We start from the raw sequence: 16,828 nt of genomic DNA on the forward strand, positions 1-16,828 counted from the left end.
TCAGCTCTTTTGGCTAGAAGAAAATTGGTATTTTCTTTAGGACAATTGCCTTACACTGTCTTCAAAATTCCTGCTCATATTTCCTGAGCTTTATTCCCTGTTGAATACTGAAATGAAGCCATTTTGTTTTTTGCCTCATGGCATTTGAGCTTTATATGTACTTCTCAAAGTTTGCCTTCTGGCATTTTGTAATTCCACCTTTTCTCCAGTCACCAATGAGACACCATTCATTTCTCCATCGTGGACCCTTGTTTTGAGGTAAAATTTCTAAAACTTCCACGATTTGAGCTGTCTCTCCATTTTGGAACTTGTTTACTTTTTATGTCTTTTTTTCAAAGAAGACTGTTTCTTTAGGATTATTCTCATTTTTTGTTGCTGCCACTTGCTGTTTTGAACCACAGTTGGCCTCCCAGAGGCCAGAATTTGAAAAGGCAGCTGTAATAATTGAATTCACTAAATTAAAAAATGAATAAAAGTCTTAATTTTCCTAACAGAGATATTGTCAATATTCACAAGATGGCAGATTGTTCTTAGACGTTAAAAAAGGAAAGTGTAGAAAATGTTGCCTGCTGAAAACAGGGAATGTTAGAGGGACCCTTTCCTTATACTCCAATGCCCATCATCCCAGGCCCGCATGGAACGTGACGATCTCCCCTATTCCCTTGCAGCGTCGATCTAGCGTTGCATGCAGGATCCACCAGGGGGCTCCCTGGGCTGCTGTTACAAAGCCCTCACCTGCCTACGCTTCAGGAGAGAAGTGAGCATGCGCTCTTCCTGCAGGTTGAGAGATATTCTCTCTCTCTCTCTCTCTCTCTCTCTCTCTCTCTCTCTCTCTCTCTCTCTCTCTCTCTCTCTCTCTCTCTCTCTCTCCCCCCCCCCCCCGCCTCCTCCTCTCTGCGAGCCTTAGGCTAAGCCTTCCCAGGAGTCCCAGAGGCTGCAAGGGAGGTTTGCACGGACGGAGATCAAGACCTGACTCTGGAGTTCAGTAAGTTGGGGGACGTTTCTTTCACGGGCTGGACCGTGCATGGAGACAACCAAAACTTCATCAGGTTCGGAGTCGTGGGAAGGGGGGAGCCCGGGGTCCCATGTTCCCCTGTCGCTCCTGTGCATGCACGGGCCAGGCAGGGAAGGAATCAAAGCTCGGGATTCGCTGCGTTGCCTCCAGGAAGAACATCAGGATCGCCAGAAAGGTCGGAGCCATTCAGGATTAGGCTAAAAGTGAGGAACCTGTTTCCAGGAGATGTGTGAATGAAAACATCATGTTAAGCTGATCTATTGATTCGGGTATTATTCTGTTTAAATTGAATGTTAGTTTGTTGATTGTCATTTCTCAGGTAGCCATCACAGTTTGGGCCAGGAGTTTAATGAGGTTCTGCTGGCTAAAGTTACACTGAAAGTTCAAATATTGATTGATTTACCTATTAAATCAATTTAGAAAGCCACTCATCTCAATGTCTATTTGTGACCTGAGACATTTATGATCTGGATTGTGCAGAGGTTGGTTTTCACGCTGCAAGCAGCCATCAACATTATTTGAATAAATCAGTAGGAATAAGAAATCAAAAACATATTTTAAATTTATTTATACAAATTGTTTAGTCCTTGAAAGAAGTTGATCTAGAACAGTGGTTCTCAATCGTCGTGTGATGGCAACCCCTGTCACATGGACGTGCCGCGCATGCGCAGCGTGCATGCATGGCGCCGCCCCCTGGCGGGAAAATGGCGGATCGCGTTGTTTTGCGACTCTCGTAAAATGGTCGATCGACCCCAAATGGGGTCGCGACCCATAGGTTGAGAACCGCTGATCTAGAAGGTTACTACAGATTTTTTTCCACACAGAGATACATCACTACCTACAAAGATTTCACCTCTCTTCCCAGATATTGGTGGGTTCATAAGAATTTCTTCTTTCAGTTTTTGTGTGTGCTCAGTTGTTAAGTTGGTCAACTTGTATTTCTGGAATTTTCTTTTGTTTTCCATTTCAGATATGTAAGTTGGAAATCTTTCCTGATTGCTTTTGAGTCTTAAATATCTTGTGTAGGAAGATGGCTAAATGGACTTAGGAAATTTTGATAGACCTCTTCTGATTAGGAAGACCTGTGCAGATCCATCAGTCTGTTTTGGAGCTGGATTAGAGAGCAGAGAGAAGATGGAGGGACAATGCCCAGCTGGAAAAAGCCCTGCAGCTGTTCAGTCTTGGAGCTTTGAGATGAATGGGGCAAGTCCTGGGCAGAAGAACCAAGAAGAGGAAGCCAACAGTTCAGAGGTCCAATGCTGTCACTTCAGAAAAGTGCAGTTCCATGAGGGGAGGGGTCCCCGAGATATTTGCAGTCAGCTTCACCGCCTTTGCTGTCAGTGGCTGCAGCCAGAAAGACACACAAAGGCCCAGATGCTGGACCTGGTACTCCTGGAGCAGTTCCTGGCTTTCCTTCCCCCAGAGATGGAGAAATGGGTGCGGGAGTGTGGAGCAGAGACCAGTTCCCAGGCGGTGGCCCTGGCCGAAGGCTTCTTGCTGAACGTGGGTGTGGAAAACATGCAAGAAGAGTTCCAGGTGTGAGAATATAGTCTTAACAGGTCTAAAGAGGATCTCTCTGAATTTGTCAATTCCTTTCTGTCAGAGTTTTCTGGAATTATTAACTCCTATAGCAAGTTGTTCTATTCTTCCAGAAGATGTATTTGGGGCAATTTTTCCATTCTGTTTCAGGTTTCAACAATGAACATTGTAGTAGTTTGAAGGTGCAGTATGATCATTCATTTCTATCTCTGTGCTCTTCCTTTGTTTCTCCTATCCCATCATCTCCAGAAATCCTTGGAAGCTACGACTGAATATCCCAAGGGGGGGAAAGATTCATCCAAACCCTCTCAAGAGCTGCTGTTTGGGGAGAACTTCCAGAAAGGTCAAAGTCAAGAAATCATGCCAGGTAACAGAAGGTCTTTCTGTGTGATGTGAGATTTCAACATTTAGCTGATTCTTTAGCTGCACATCATTACAATCTCTCTCGTTAACAAATCTGCTTCGCCATTTTTCTCTGTCTCACAGAGAGCAGAAAGCTGTCCATGGAATTTGTAGAGTCACCTCCTCTTTGTGGCGGAGCTGAAGGATTGGCTGAACCTCTACTTCCGGTAAGGAGGAGAAAAATTGGAAAAGTCTATGAATCATGGATGGATTTCAGTGTATAAAATTGTTTCTAAGCAATACAAATTTGACATCAGGCCATTGAACATTCACGCTCAGCTTAGCCTATCCTCTCTCTTCTGGGGGGATCCTTTGTGAGTGCTTTCTCCTCCTGCTTTGACATCAGATTTCATTGACCAGACAATTGTGAGCATTGGGGATTTTCCTTTTTTTTCCTAGGGTCATTCTCACACCATTAAAAAAAAAATTCTTATTTTGCCTTTTGAAAAGCATCTTTGGGATAACTATGACCGGATGATTGAGAATCTCCATAGATCTATATAGTACTAAGTGGATTTAAGACCCAACTACCAATTGACCAAGAAAACTATTTTAGTTGGCTACGCTGAGAGGCATTCCAAATACCTCCAACTAGATCCAATGTACTTCAGTTATATCATCAGCCAAAAGCACTGAGATCTCACTCTGAATTCTGCAGAGGATGCCCATTTTGTTCACTGGATTTCTCTCCTAGAATTAATGGAAGAAAAACCTCAAATTATTCTGGGATTATCTGTTAATAGGGAAAAAAATTTTCTTCTCCAGGATGTTGTGTCTTTTGAGGAAGTGGCTGTGTATTTCTCCAAGGAGGAGTGGTCTCAGCTGGACCCTGCCCAAAAAGCGCTTCACGGAGAAGTCATGCTGGAGAATTCCAGGAATCTGGCTTCTCTGGGTAAGAATCCCTATCTGTGCCCAGAAACATAGAGAAGTCATGGGGTGGGGGGGCTTTGATGATATTTCTGATAAAAACGTCATTTATTGATATTTTGCTTTAATTTTTTGTATATAATAAAGCTAGTTGACAACCCCAATATTCCTTCCTCCTGCTGTTTTCCCCACAAGAAGAACCTTGTGACCTGGGTTGAACTGAGGGAGACTGGCCCAAAGTCACCCAGCCAGCATTCATGCCTAAGGCAGAACTAGTACTCCCAGTCACCCAGTTTCTATCCTGGTGCCTTAACCGTTTGACCAAACTGACTTTATGGAAGAAGCAAATTTATTGGAAGAAAAATTGAAAAACTGCTTAGTCTTCCTTTTTACTTAAAGGATTTTTTTTTTAAAAAAAAAACAACCTTTCTGCTCATAAAATACAAAATATTCATTTCCATGCCATAGAAGATATTAGCTAGAATATGTGGGAGAGGCTGCATGCACGGATGGTGTGGCCTCTCTTGAGCAAGGTCCAGCCTACCAGGGGTTCGGTATCCACTCCTGAGCTTGGTCATTGGCTCCCCGATGGGCGTGAGCTGCTATAAGCAGGACTGGATGAGCCCTGAGAGGGATGTTCCTTTCCTAGAGATGTGCCCACTTGTGTACAGAGTTTAACAGCCTCAGTTGAGGGTGGGGAGCAGAAATTCCCCTTGGCTTTGAAAGATTCTGCTCTGCAGACAAGTGGGGATGAGACTTTCATTGAGGTTTGGGACTGGGTGGATATCTTGCTAACCCAGCATGATACAGTGTCCAATGCACTTAGGGAGTTTGTGGCATCATGGAATAGTCCCAGGTCAAAGATTAGATCAGGAAGAAGAGGTTTGATTGTTCCCCTATTCTTGCTACAGTTTTCATTTTTTCTTTTTCAAGGCTTTAATGGGCAAGAAAATAAGAATTTCAAGGAAGAACGCCAAATGATCCATTCAAAAGAGGGAAAAGAAAAGTTTCCAGATCAGATACAGCCAAAGAGGGATGAAACAAAGAAATCACAAAGTGGAATGAAAAAATGCCTTCCGAGGGTCAGTTGGCTTCATAACCGTACAAGCATTGATATGGGAGAAGAACCGTATAAATGCATGGAATTTGGAAAGAGCTTTAATGAATGTGATCGTCTTATTTCCCATAAAAAGACACATTTAGAGAAGACACCGTATAACTCCAGGGAGTGTGGAAAGACCTTCTGTAATAATCGCTCTCTTAGAAGTCATGAAGGAAATCACAGACCTTATACATGCATGGAGTGTGGAAAGACCTTTACTTGTAGCAGTAGTCTCATTTACCATAAAAGGAGCCACACTGGAGAGAAGCCATATCAATGCCTAGAATGTGGAAAGACCTTTACTTGTAGCAGTAGTCTCATTTACCATAAGAGGAGCCACACTGGAGAAAAGCCATATCAATGCCTGGAATGTGGAAAGACCTTTACTGGTCACAGTGGTCTCAATTACCATAAAAGGATCCACAGTAGAGAGAAGCCATATCAATGCCTAGAATGTGAAAAGACCTTTATTGATAGCAGTAGTCTCAATTACCATAAGAGGCTCCACACTGGAGAGAAGCCACATCAGTGCCTGGAATGTGGAAAGACTTTTACTTCTAGCAGTAGTCTCAATTACCATAAGAGGATCCATACTGGAGAGAAGCCATATCAATGTATGGAATGTGGAAAGACCTTTACTTGTAGCAGTGGTCTCAATTACCATAAGAGGATCCACACTGGAGAGAAGCCATATCAGTGCCTGAAATGTGGAAAGACCTTTATTTGTAGTAGTAATCTCAATTCCCATGAGAGGATCCACACTGGAGAGAAGCCATATCAATGCATGGAATGTGGAAAGACCTTTACTTGTAGCACTAGCCTCAATTCCCATAAGAGGGTCCACACAGGAGAGAAGCCATATCATTGTATGGAGTGTGGAAAGACCTTTACTTATAACAGTAGTCTTAATTCCCACAAGACGGTCCACATAGGTGAGATGCCATATAAATGTGTGGAATGTGGAAAGGGTTTTAGGTGGAATTGTGATTTTATCTCCCACAAAAGAATACACACAGGGGAGAAGGCATATCAATGCATGGAGTGCGGGAAGAGCTTTGCCAGGAATTCCACTCTTTCTTGGCATAGAAGGATCCATACACGGGAGAAACCATATCAATAAAAGAAGTGTGAGAAGAGCTTTGAAAGAAAAAATTAAAAACTGCACAGGTTTCCTTTTTCGTATAGAAAATGGATTTCTTTCACAATGCTTTCTGCTGATAAAATACAAAATACTCATTTCCATGCCACAGAAGATATTAACAGGAATCTGAGGGGAGGGTTGCATACAGGAATGGTACGGCCTCTTATGGCAGCCTCTCGGTAAAATGTTCTCTGATAGCTTTTTGTTTTTTTATTATTCTTTGTGATTCGCTTTGCGTTTCATGTTCAAGAGACTGTTAAGCATCAAGCAATGTTTTTTTAATGGGCAACTTTCTGTGACTATACTCCCCCCCCAAACTTTATAAATGCAGAGGAGATTGTCATCAAGGAAGTGGCAGCTCTCCCTCAACAATGGAAAAACAAAAACCAAAGGAGGAGACAACGGGCGAAGAAGGGGTAAGCGAGCAGGGATTTTGAATGGACTAAGGAAAAATGGAACAAAAAGCTCTTCCTTCACTCTTTTGCTAATAAGTTGGATGAAATACTTCTTTTAAACAGATGCAACTCTGATTTTTACAAACCAGGCGCCTTCTGCTTCACTGAAATCTGGCTAAATGAGTCAATTGATGATAGCAGTTGGCATTTCCCAGGATTTCAGATACAGAGGGCAGACAGAATTACAGAAACCTCCAGTAAAAAGAAAGGAAGGGCGTCTCTGCTTCTATACCAACAACTGATGGTGTAAAAATGTAACCACACTATAGAAATTCTGTGATGTGGACTTAGAGAGATTAATTATCAATTGTAAACCATTTTATTCTCCACGAGAGTTTTCTTCATTCTATTTCCAATGTATTGTTGGAGGAAAGGTCTTCATCATGGTTCATCCAAGTTGGGAATAAACATGGCAACTGCTTTGGGAAGAAAGTTGTAGTTTATTGGAGAGGAGAGCCAGACAGGAAAATGGTTCTGGCAGCGAGAGAAGTGAAAAAAAAAAAGGGCTTAGCACATGTAGGGAATAGGCTTTTATTCTTTCTGGAGCCTTTTGTTTGGAGTTATTTCCTGTTTCTGTTTTGAGGCTCTTTCCTGTGTCATGTATTCTGATGTGAGTTTGGATGTGCCCTTTGGCCTTTGTGAGTTAATCCTACCATGTCCTGTCTCAGGTGGGGTATGCAGATTTTAGGTCTTTGTCTTCCTAATCTCCTAGCTCCAACTTTCCTGATGGTTTACATCTGCATTTGTTCAGAGCTGGTTTCCGCTTGGGGGAATCAGACTTGGGGCTATTAAGAAAAACTGGGCATGCTTTCTTTCTCTTTAAGTTCCTTTGAGAAACTATATTTTTCTGCCCTTTTAATATTTCCTTCTCTGGGGGGTTGACTTCCCACTGTATATTCCTCCAAAACCTGAATAAACAATGCATTACAAACTCTAGCTGACTTGATTATGTGGGCTGAAGACAGATAATGCAGATTAGCTCCTTATTGTGTTAGATTTCAACAGTGCTTAACTTAAGCCAAGACCTACCAAGATACTTTCAGCATGTCAATTGTCTTACTAGAGGCAAGAATACTTAGTCTAAAATTTAGGACTTGGGGAGAATCAAGAAGGAAATCACCTCCAGGAAATCCCAGAGCGAGCTTGGTGTCCTTCTCTTCCTGGACTTCCCAGAAATGAGCGCCTGTCCTGCCACAGTGGCCAAAAATGTTTGCCCGTTTCAGGAGTGGCTCGGTATATGAATAACAACAGAATCCAGCTATTTTGCCTTGATAAGCTTTTAATGCATTTATTCAGCTGCAGCCAAGAAGACTTCACACACAGATCTGTAGGACACAGATAAACCTCCAAGTGACCTCAATGGCTCTCTAAAAGAATTCAAATGACCAGCTGTCTGCAAGGAATATAAATACTTCCATTCCATACCATCCAGTCAGAGCTGAAGAAGCTTCTTGGATGAGAAGCGAAACATCTTCAAAGAAAAACAGTCCAATTACTTCCTAAAAAAGCACCTTTGGGACATCCATGATCTGGAGTATTATTACTACTACTACTACTACATACAGTAGCATACAACATTTTTACTCTTTCAAACCCTGGTCTGTCTTTAAATCCTCTCTGCGTTTTTCTCTGTTGTTTTTCTTAATTAATGGACAGCAAGTAAAGCGCTGGCAGTTTCCCAACATTGATCTTGGCTTATGCGATGTCACGTTTTACGACTGCCTCACTTAGTGATGGGAGTTCTGATCCACATTCCATTCCTTATCCTGTGTGAAAAGAGTTTCAGGACGATGAATTCCTCTCACAAAAGAAATCAAAATGAGAAGTCATGAAATCCATGTTCAAATATGTTGAAACATCTTGAGGTATTACAGGCATGGTGGCGCAGTGGTTAGAATACAGTATTGCAGGCTACTTCTACTGACTGCCAGCAGTTTGATTCTCACAGGCGCAAGGCTGATTCAACTTTCCATTCTTCTGAGGCCAGTAAAATGAAGATCCAAATTATTGGGGGCGATAGGCTGACTCTTTAAACCATTTAGAGTACAATAAAACACTATCAAGTGGGATATAAGTTTATATATCAAATAAATTGGATTTATTTAAAGTTAATTGGATTCTAATTATATTTGAGTAAAATTAATTTTGGATTTAAATAAAATTAAATATTACTGGTATGGTTATTCATAAGACTTTTTAAAATTCAAGTGTATTAAAGACAGAGAAAAATTTGCTGTAAAGGACCAGGTTATTGGCAAGAGAGAGATGCTATTTGCATTCTTTTAAATTGTTTCTTAACTCTATTTTTCTTTCTTTCATTAATTTAGATAAATCTCTTTGTTGTTCTTGCACTGTCACCTCGAAAATCCAGACTAATCTCTTCAAACCATGGGAGTTTTCAGCTCTTTTGGCTAGAAGAAAATTGGTATTTTCTTTAGTGCAGTTGCCTTACATTGTCTTCAAAATTCCTGCTCATATTTCCTGAGCTGTATTCCCTGTTGAATACTGAAATGAAGCCATTTTCCTTTTTCCCCTCATGGAATTTGAACTTTATAGGTACTCCACAAGGTTTGCCTTCCGGCATTTTGTAATCCCACCTTTTCTCCAGTCACCTATGAGACACCATTCATTTCTCCATCATGGATGCTTGTTTTGAGGTAAAATTTGTAAAACTTCCATGATTTGAGCTTTCTCTCCATTTTGGAACTTGTTTACTTTTGATGCCGTTTGTTCAGGATTATTCTCATTTTTGGTGCTGCCACTTGCTGTTTTGAACCACAGTTGGCCGCCCAGAGGCAAGAATTTGAAAAGGCAGCTGTACTAATTGAACTCACCAAATAAAAAAATGAATAAAAGTCTTAATTTTCCTACCCCTTCACTTCCTATTTTGTGACTCTGCCACTCCCCTTTATCTTCCCTCACTTCAGGACTGAGTTTGCCAACAACCACATCACAAAACCTGGGCTTCAAAGAGAGGCTCCTGTTTCTTTTGGGCCGCCACAGAGATTTTGTCAATATTCACAACATGGCAGATTGTTCATAGACATTAAAAAAGGAAAGTTTAGAAAATGTTGCCTGCTGAAGACAGGGAATGTTAGAGGGACCCTTTCCTTCTATTCCAATGCCCATCATCCCACCAGGGGGCGCCCTCGGTTACCGTTACAAAGCCTCCACTTCAGGAGAGAACTGAGCATGCGCTCTTCCATCAGGTCGCGAGAGATGATCGGTGCATTGTCCAGAAGAGACTGAAAGGGCTTCTCCGGAGTTCAGTAAGTGGGGGGGACGTTTCTTTCACCGCCTGGACCGTGCATGGAGACAACCAAAACTTCATCAGGTTCGGAGTCGTGGGAAGGGGGGAGCCCGAGGTCCCATGTTCCCCTGCCGCCCCTGTGCATGCACGGGCCAGGCAGGGAAGGAATCAAAGCTCCGGACGCGCTGCGTTGCCTCCAGGAAGAACATCAGGATCGCCAGAAAGGTCGGAGCCATTCTAGATTAAGGCTAAAAGTGGGGAACCTGTTTCCAGGAGATGCGTGAATGAAAACATCATGTTAAGCTGGTTTATTGATTCGGGTATTATTCTGTTTGCATTGAATGGTGGTTTGTTGATTGTGATTTCTCAGGTAGCCATAACAGTTTGGGCCAGGAGTTTATTTAATGAGGTTCTGCTGGCTAAAGTTATACAGGAAGTTCAAATATTCATTGATTTTCCTATTAAATCTCAATGGCTATTTGTGACCTGAGACATTTATGATCTGGATTGTACAGAGGTTGGTTTTCATGCTGCAAGCAGCCATCAAAATTATTTGAATAAATGAGTAGGAATAAGAAATCAAAAACATTTTAAATTTATGTATCCAAATTGTTTAGTCCTTCAAGAAGTTGATCTACAAGGTTACTACAGATTTTTTTCCACACAGAGATATATCACTACTTACAAAGATTTCCCCCATCTTCCCAGATATTGCTGGGTTGATAAGAATTTCTTATTTCAGTTTTTGTGTGTGTGCTCAGTTGTTAAGTTGGTCAACCTGTATTTCTGGAATTTTCTTTTCCATTTCAGATATATAAGTTGGAAATCTTTCCTGATTGCTTTTGAGTCTTAAATATCTTGTGTAGTAAGAAGGCTAATCCTAATTGACTTTAGCAGATTTTGACAGACCTCTTCTGATTAGGAAGACCTGTGCAGATCCATCAGTCTGTTTCGGAGCTGGATTAGAGACCAGAGAGAAGATGGAGGGACAACGCCCAGCTGGAAAAAGCTCTGCAGCTGTTCAGTCTTGGAGCTTTGAGATGAATGGGCAGAAGAGTCAAGAAGAGAAAGCCAAGAGTTCAGAGGTCCAATGCTGTCACTTCAGAAAAGTGCAGTTCCAGGAGGGGAGGGGTCCCCGAGAAGTTTGCAGTCAGCTTCACCGCCTTTGCTGTCAGTGGCTGCAGCCAGAAAGACACACAAAGGCTCAGATGCTGGACCTGGTGCTCCTGGAGCAGTTCCTGGCTTTCCTTCCCCCAGAGATGGAGAAATGGGTGCGGGAGTGTGGAGCGGAAACCAGTTCCCAGGCAGTGGCCCTGGCCGAAGGCTTCTTGCTGAACGTGGGTGTGGAAAAGATGCAACAAGAGTTCCAGGTGGGAGAATATAGTCTTAACAGATCTAAAGAGAATCTCTCTGAATTTGTTAATTCCTTTCTGTCAGAGTTTTCTAGAATTATTAACTCCTAAAGTGAGTTCTATTCTTCCAGAGGATATATTTGGGCGAATTCTTCCATTCTGTTTCGGGTTTCAACAATGGACATTGTAGTAGTTTGAAGGTGCAGTATGATAATTCATTTCTATCTCTGTGCTCTTCCTTTGTTTCTCCTATCACATCATGTCTAGAAATCCTTGGAAGTTATGACTGAGTATCCCAAGGGGGGAGAAGATTCATCCAAACCCTCTGAAGAGCTGCTGTTCGGGGAGAACTTCCAGAAAGGTCAAAGTCAGGACATCACGCCAGGTAACAGAAGGTCTTTCTGTGTGATGTGAAATTTCAACATTTAGCTGATTTCTTTGGCTGCACATCATTACAATCTCTCTCTTTAACAAATCTGCTTCACCATTTTTCTCTGTCTCACAGAGAGCAGAAAGCTGTCCATGGAATTTGTAGACTCACCTCCTCTTTGTGGTGGAGCTGTAGGATTGGCTGAAACTCTACTTCAAGTAAGGAGGAGACACGTCAGAAAAGGTCCATGAATCTTGGATGGATTTCATTTTGTTCTAGCGTTCAATGTATAAAATTGCTGTTTCTAAGCAATATAAATTTGAGATCCAGTCACTGAAAATTCACGCTCAGCTTAGCCTATCCTCTCTCTTCTGGGGGGATCCTTTGTGAGATGCTTTCTTTTCCTGCTTTGACATCAGATTTCATTGACCAGACAGTTGTGAGCATTGGGGCTGTTCCTTCTGTCTCCCAGGGTCATAATCACACACCATTACAAAAAAAAATCCTTATTTTGCCTTTTGAAAAGCATCTTTGGGACAACTGTGGGGATTGAGAATCTCCATAGATACTAAGTGGATTTTAGACCCAACTACCAATGACCAAGAAAACTATTTTAGTTGGCTATGCTGAAAGGCATTCCAAATACCTCCACCTGGATCCAATCTGCTTCAGTTATGTCATCAGCCAAAAGCGGTGAGATCTCACTCTGAATTCTGCAGAGGATGCTCATTTTGTTCACTGGATCTCTTTCCTAGAATTAATGGAAGAAAAACCTCAAATTATTCTGGGATTATCTGTTAATAGGGAAATTTCTTTTCCTCTTCAGGGTGTTGTGTCTTTTGAGGAAGTGGCTGTGTATTTCTCCAAGGAGGAGTGGTCTCAGCTGGACCCTGCCCAAAAAGCGCTTCACGGAGAAGTCATGCTGGAGAATTCCAGGAATCTGGCTTCTCTGGGTAAGAATCCCTGTCTGTGCTCAGAAACATAGAAAAGTCATGGGGTGGGGTGGGGGGCTTAGATGATATTTCTGATAAAAAACATCATTTATTGATACTCTGCCCTTATTTTTTGTATATAATAAAGCTAGTGGACAACCCCAATATTCCTTCCTCCTGCTGTTTTCCCCACAAGAACCTTGTGACCTGGGTTGAGCTGAGGGAGACTGGCCCAAAGTCACCCAGCCAACATTCATGCCTAAGGCAGAACTAGTACTCCCAGTCACCCAGTTTCTAGACTGGTGCCTTAACCGTTTGATCAAACTGACTTTATGGAAGAAGGAAATTTATTGGAAGAAAAAGTGAAAAACTGCCTTGCCTTCCTTTTTACATAAAGGAAATGTGGTGTTTTTTCTATTTTAAAAAATGCTTTCTGCTCATAAAATACAAAATATTCATTTCCATGCCATAAAAAATATTAGCCAGAATCTGAGGGACAGGCTGCATGCAGGGATGGTGTGGCCTCTCTTGAGCAAAGGTCCAGCCTACCAGGGGTTCAGTATCCACTCCTGACCCTAGTCACTGGCTCCCCGATGGGCGTGAGCTGCTATAAGCAGGACTGGAGGAGCCCTGAGAGGGATGTTCCCTTCCTAGAGATGTGCCCACTTGTGTACAGAGTTTACCATTAGCCTCAGTTGAGGGTGGGGAGCAGAAATTCCCCTTGGCTTTGAAAGATTCTGCTCTGCAGACAAGTGGGGATGAGACTTTCATTGAGGTTTGGGACTGGGTGGATATCTTGCTAACCCAGCATGATACAGTGTCCAATGCACTTAGGGAGTTTGTGGCATCATGGAATAGCCCCAGGTCAAAGATTAGATCAGGAAGAAGAGGTTTGATTGTTCCCCTATTCTTGCTACAGTTTTCATTTTTTCTTTTCAAGGCTTTAATGGGCAAGAAAATAAGAATTGCAAGGAAGAATGCCAAATGATCCATTCCAAAGAGGGAAAAGAAAAGTTTCCAGATCAGATACAGCCAAAAAGTGATGAAACGAAGCAATCACAAGGTGGAATGAAAAAAGGCTTTCCGTGGGTCAGTTGGCTTCATAACCATACAAGCATTGATATGAGAAAAGAACCATATAAATGCATGGAGTGTGGAAAGACCTTTACTCGGAGCAATAATCTTAATTCCCACAAGAGGATCCACACAGGAGTGAAGCCATATCAGTGCCTGGAATGTGGAAAGAGCTTTATCTATAGCAGTCGTCTCAATTCCCATAAGAGGATCCACACAGGAGAGAAGCCATATCAATGCATAGAATGTGGAAAGACCTTTACTTGTAGCAGTCGTCTCAATTCCCATAAGAGGATCCACACTAGAGAGAAGCCATATCAATGCCTGGAATGTGGAAAGTCCTTCTCTTGTAATTACTTTCTTACAATACATCATAGGAATCACAAAGGAAAAAGACCTTATAAATGCATGGAGTGCGGAAAGACCTTTACTCGTAGCAGTAATCTTAATTCCCACAAGAGGATCCACACAGGAGAGAAGCCATATGAATGCCTGGAATGTGGAAAGACCTTTACCTATAGTGGTAATCTTAATTCCCACAAGACGGTCCACACAGGAGAGAAGCCATATCAGTGCCTGGAATGTGGAAAGACTTTTACTTGTAGCAGTAGTCTCAATTACCATAAGAAAATCCACACTGGAGAGAAGCCATATCAATGTATGGAATGTGGAAAGACCTTTACTTGTAGTGGTACTCTCAATACTCATAAGAGGATTCACACTGGAGAGAAGCCATATCCATGCATGGAATGTGGAAAGACCTTTACTTGTAGCAGTAACCTCAATTCCCATATGAGGGTCCACACTGGAGAGAAGCCATATCAATGCATTGAATGTGGAAAGAGCTTTACTTGTAGCAGTAGTCTTAATTCCCACAAGGCGGTCCACATAGGAGATATGCCATATAAATGTGTGGAATGTGGAAAGGGTTTTAGGTGGAATTGTGATTTTATCTCCCACAAGAGAAGCCACACAGGGGAGAAGCCATATCAATGCATGGAGTGTGGGAAGAGCTTTGCCTGGAGTTCCACTCTTTCTTGGCATAGAAGGATCCATACACGGGAGAAAACATATCAATAAAGGAAGTGTGAGAAGAGCTTTGAAATAAAAAATTAAAAACTGCACAGGTTTCCTTTTTTTGTATAGAAAATGAATTTCTTTCATAATACTTTCTGCTGATAAAATACATTTCCATGCCACAGAAGATATTAACAGGAATTTGAGGGGAGGGTTGCATACAGGAATGGTATGGCGTCTCTTCTTCCCCTCAAGAATGGGCCTCTTGTGGCAGCCTTGGTAAAATGTTCTCTGATAGCTTTTTCGTTTTTTATTATTATCTGTGATTCGCTTTGCGTTTCATGTTCAAGAAACTAACTGTTAAGCATCAAGCAGTGTTTTTTTAATGGGCAACTTTCTGTGACTATACCTCCCCCCCATCTTTATAAATGCAGAGGAGATTGCCATCAAGGAAGTGGCAGCTCTCCCTAAACAATTGAAAAAAACAAAACCAAAGGAGGAAACAACTGGTGAAGAAGGGGTAAGCGAGCAGGGATTTTGAATAGACTAAGGAAAAATGGAATAAAAACCTCTTCCTTCACTCTTTTGCTGATAAGATGGATGAAGTACATCTTTTAAAGAGATGCAACTCTAATTTTTACAGTAAAGCCCTCTGCTTTACTAAAACCTGGCTAAATGAGACAATTGATGATAGCAGCTGGCATTTCCCAGGATTTCAGATACAGAACCCTATTGACATAGCTTGACAGAAGGTCGCAAAAGGTGATCACATGACCCTGGGACCCTGCAACTGTCATAAATGTGAGTCAATTCTCAAGCAGCCGAATGTATATCATGTCACCATAGGGATGTCGTAAGCTTGAAAAATGGTCACAATTCACTTTTTTCAATGCGGTTGTAAATTTGAATGCTGACTAGACTTACTGTTGTAAGTCGAGGACTACCTATATTGGAATTCAACATAATTCAAGCACAAGCAATAGAAGAAAGTCACATATATATCAATGTATCCTGTGTGAAAAGTGTTTCAGGACGATGAATTTCTCTCACAAAAGAAACCAGAATGAGAAGCTGTGAAATCCATCTTCAAATATGTTGAAATATCTTGAGGTATTACAAACATGTGGTGCAGTGGTTAGAATGCAGTATTGCAGGCTACTTCTGCTGACTGCCAGCAGTTTGATTCTCACAGGATCAAGGTTGATTCAACTTTCCATTCTTCTGAGGCCAGTAAAATGAGGACCCAAATTGTGGGGGGTAATAGGCTGACTCTTTAAAGCATTTAGAGTACAGTAAAGCAGTATGAAGCGGTATATAAGTTTATATACCAAATAAATTGGATTTATTTAAAGTTAATTGGATTCTAATTACATTTGAATAAAATTAATTTATTCATAAGACTTTTTAAAATTCAAGAGTATTAAAGACTGAGAAAAATTTTCTGAAAAGGACCAAGCTATTGGCGAGAGATGCTAATTGCATTCTTTTTAAATTGCTTCTTAACTCTATTTCCCCATTTTTTAATTTCATTAATTTAGATAAATCTCTTTGTTGTTCTTGCACTGTCACCTCCAAATCCACACTAATCTCTTCAAACCATGGGAGTTTTCAGCTCTTTTGGCTAGAAGAAAATTAGTATTTTCTTTAGGGTAGTTGCCTTACTTTGTCTTCAAAATTCCTGCTCATTTCCTGAGCTGTATTCCCTATTGAATACTGAATACTTTTTTCTTTTTCCCCTCATGGCATTTGAACTTTATATGTACTCCTCAAGGTTTGCCTTCCGGCATTTTGTAATCCCACCTTTTCTCCAGTCACCTATGAGACACCATTCCTTTCTCCATCGTGGACCCTTGTTTTGAGGTAAAATTTCTAAAACTTCCATGATTTGAGCTCTCTTTCCATTTTGAAACTTGTTTACATTTGATGCCGTTTCTTCAGCATTATTCTCATTTTTGCTGCTGCCACTTGCTGTTTTGAACCACAGTTGGCTGCCCAGAGGTAAGAATTTGAAAAGGCAGCTGTAATTATTGAACTCACCAAATAAAAAATCAATACACATCTTAGTTTTCCGACCCCCTCACTTCCTATTTTGCGACTCTGCCAACCCCTTTATCTTTCCTCACTTCAGGACTGAGTTTGCCAACAATCACATGATACAACCTGGGCTTCAAAGAGGCTCCTGTTTCTTTTGGGCCGCCACAGAGATTTTCTCAATATTCACAAGATAGCAAATTGTTCATAGACATTAAAAAAGGAAAGTCTAAAAAATGTTGCCTGCTGGAGACAGGGAATGTTAGAGGGACCCTTTCCTT

The 16,828-nt window shown here is 41.5% G+C and overlaps 1 protein-coding gene across 1 annotated transcript in view; it reads left to right on the forward strand.

Annotated features, from left to right (window-relative positions):
• Positions 1–991: 991 nt before the first annotated feature.
• The window catches only part of LOC120303722, a 35,917-nt gene continuing 20,080 nt past the window's right edge, over positions 992–16,828 (forward strand). Inside the window, 11 exon segments of the mRNA XM_039333427.1 lie at positions 992–2,551; positions 2,804–2,921; positions 3,041–3,123; positions 3,722–3,848; positions 4,757–4,905; positions 9,731–9,996; positions 10,694–11,141; positions 11,391–11,508; positions 11,629–11,711; positions 12,320–12,446; positions 13,366–14,378. Of these exon segments, the coding sequence (XP_039189361.1) occupies positions 2,054–2,551; positions 2,804–2,921; positions 3,041–3,123; positions 3,722–3,848; positions 4,757–4,905; positions 9,731–9,996; positions 10,694–11,141; positions 11,391–11,508; positions 11,629–11,711; positions 12,320–12,446; positions 13,366–14,378 (3,030 nt within the window). The 5' untranslated portion in view covers positions 992–2,053.

Source organism: Crotalus tigris, unplaced genomic scaffold (genome assembly GCF_016545835.1).
Source record: "Crotalus tigris isolate CLP2741 ecotype Arizona unplaced genomic scaffold, ASM1654583v1 scf7180000024493.228813, whole genome shotgun sequence".
In the NCBI taxonomy this organism is placed as follows: Eukaryota; Metazoa; Chordata; class Lepidosauria; order Squamata; family Viperidae; genus Crotalus; species Crotalus tigris.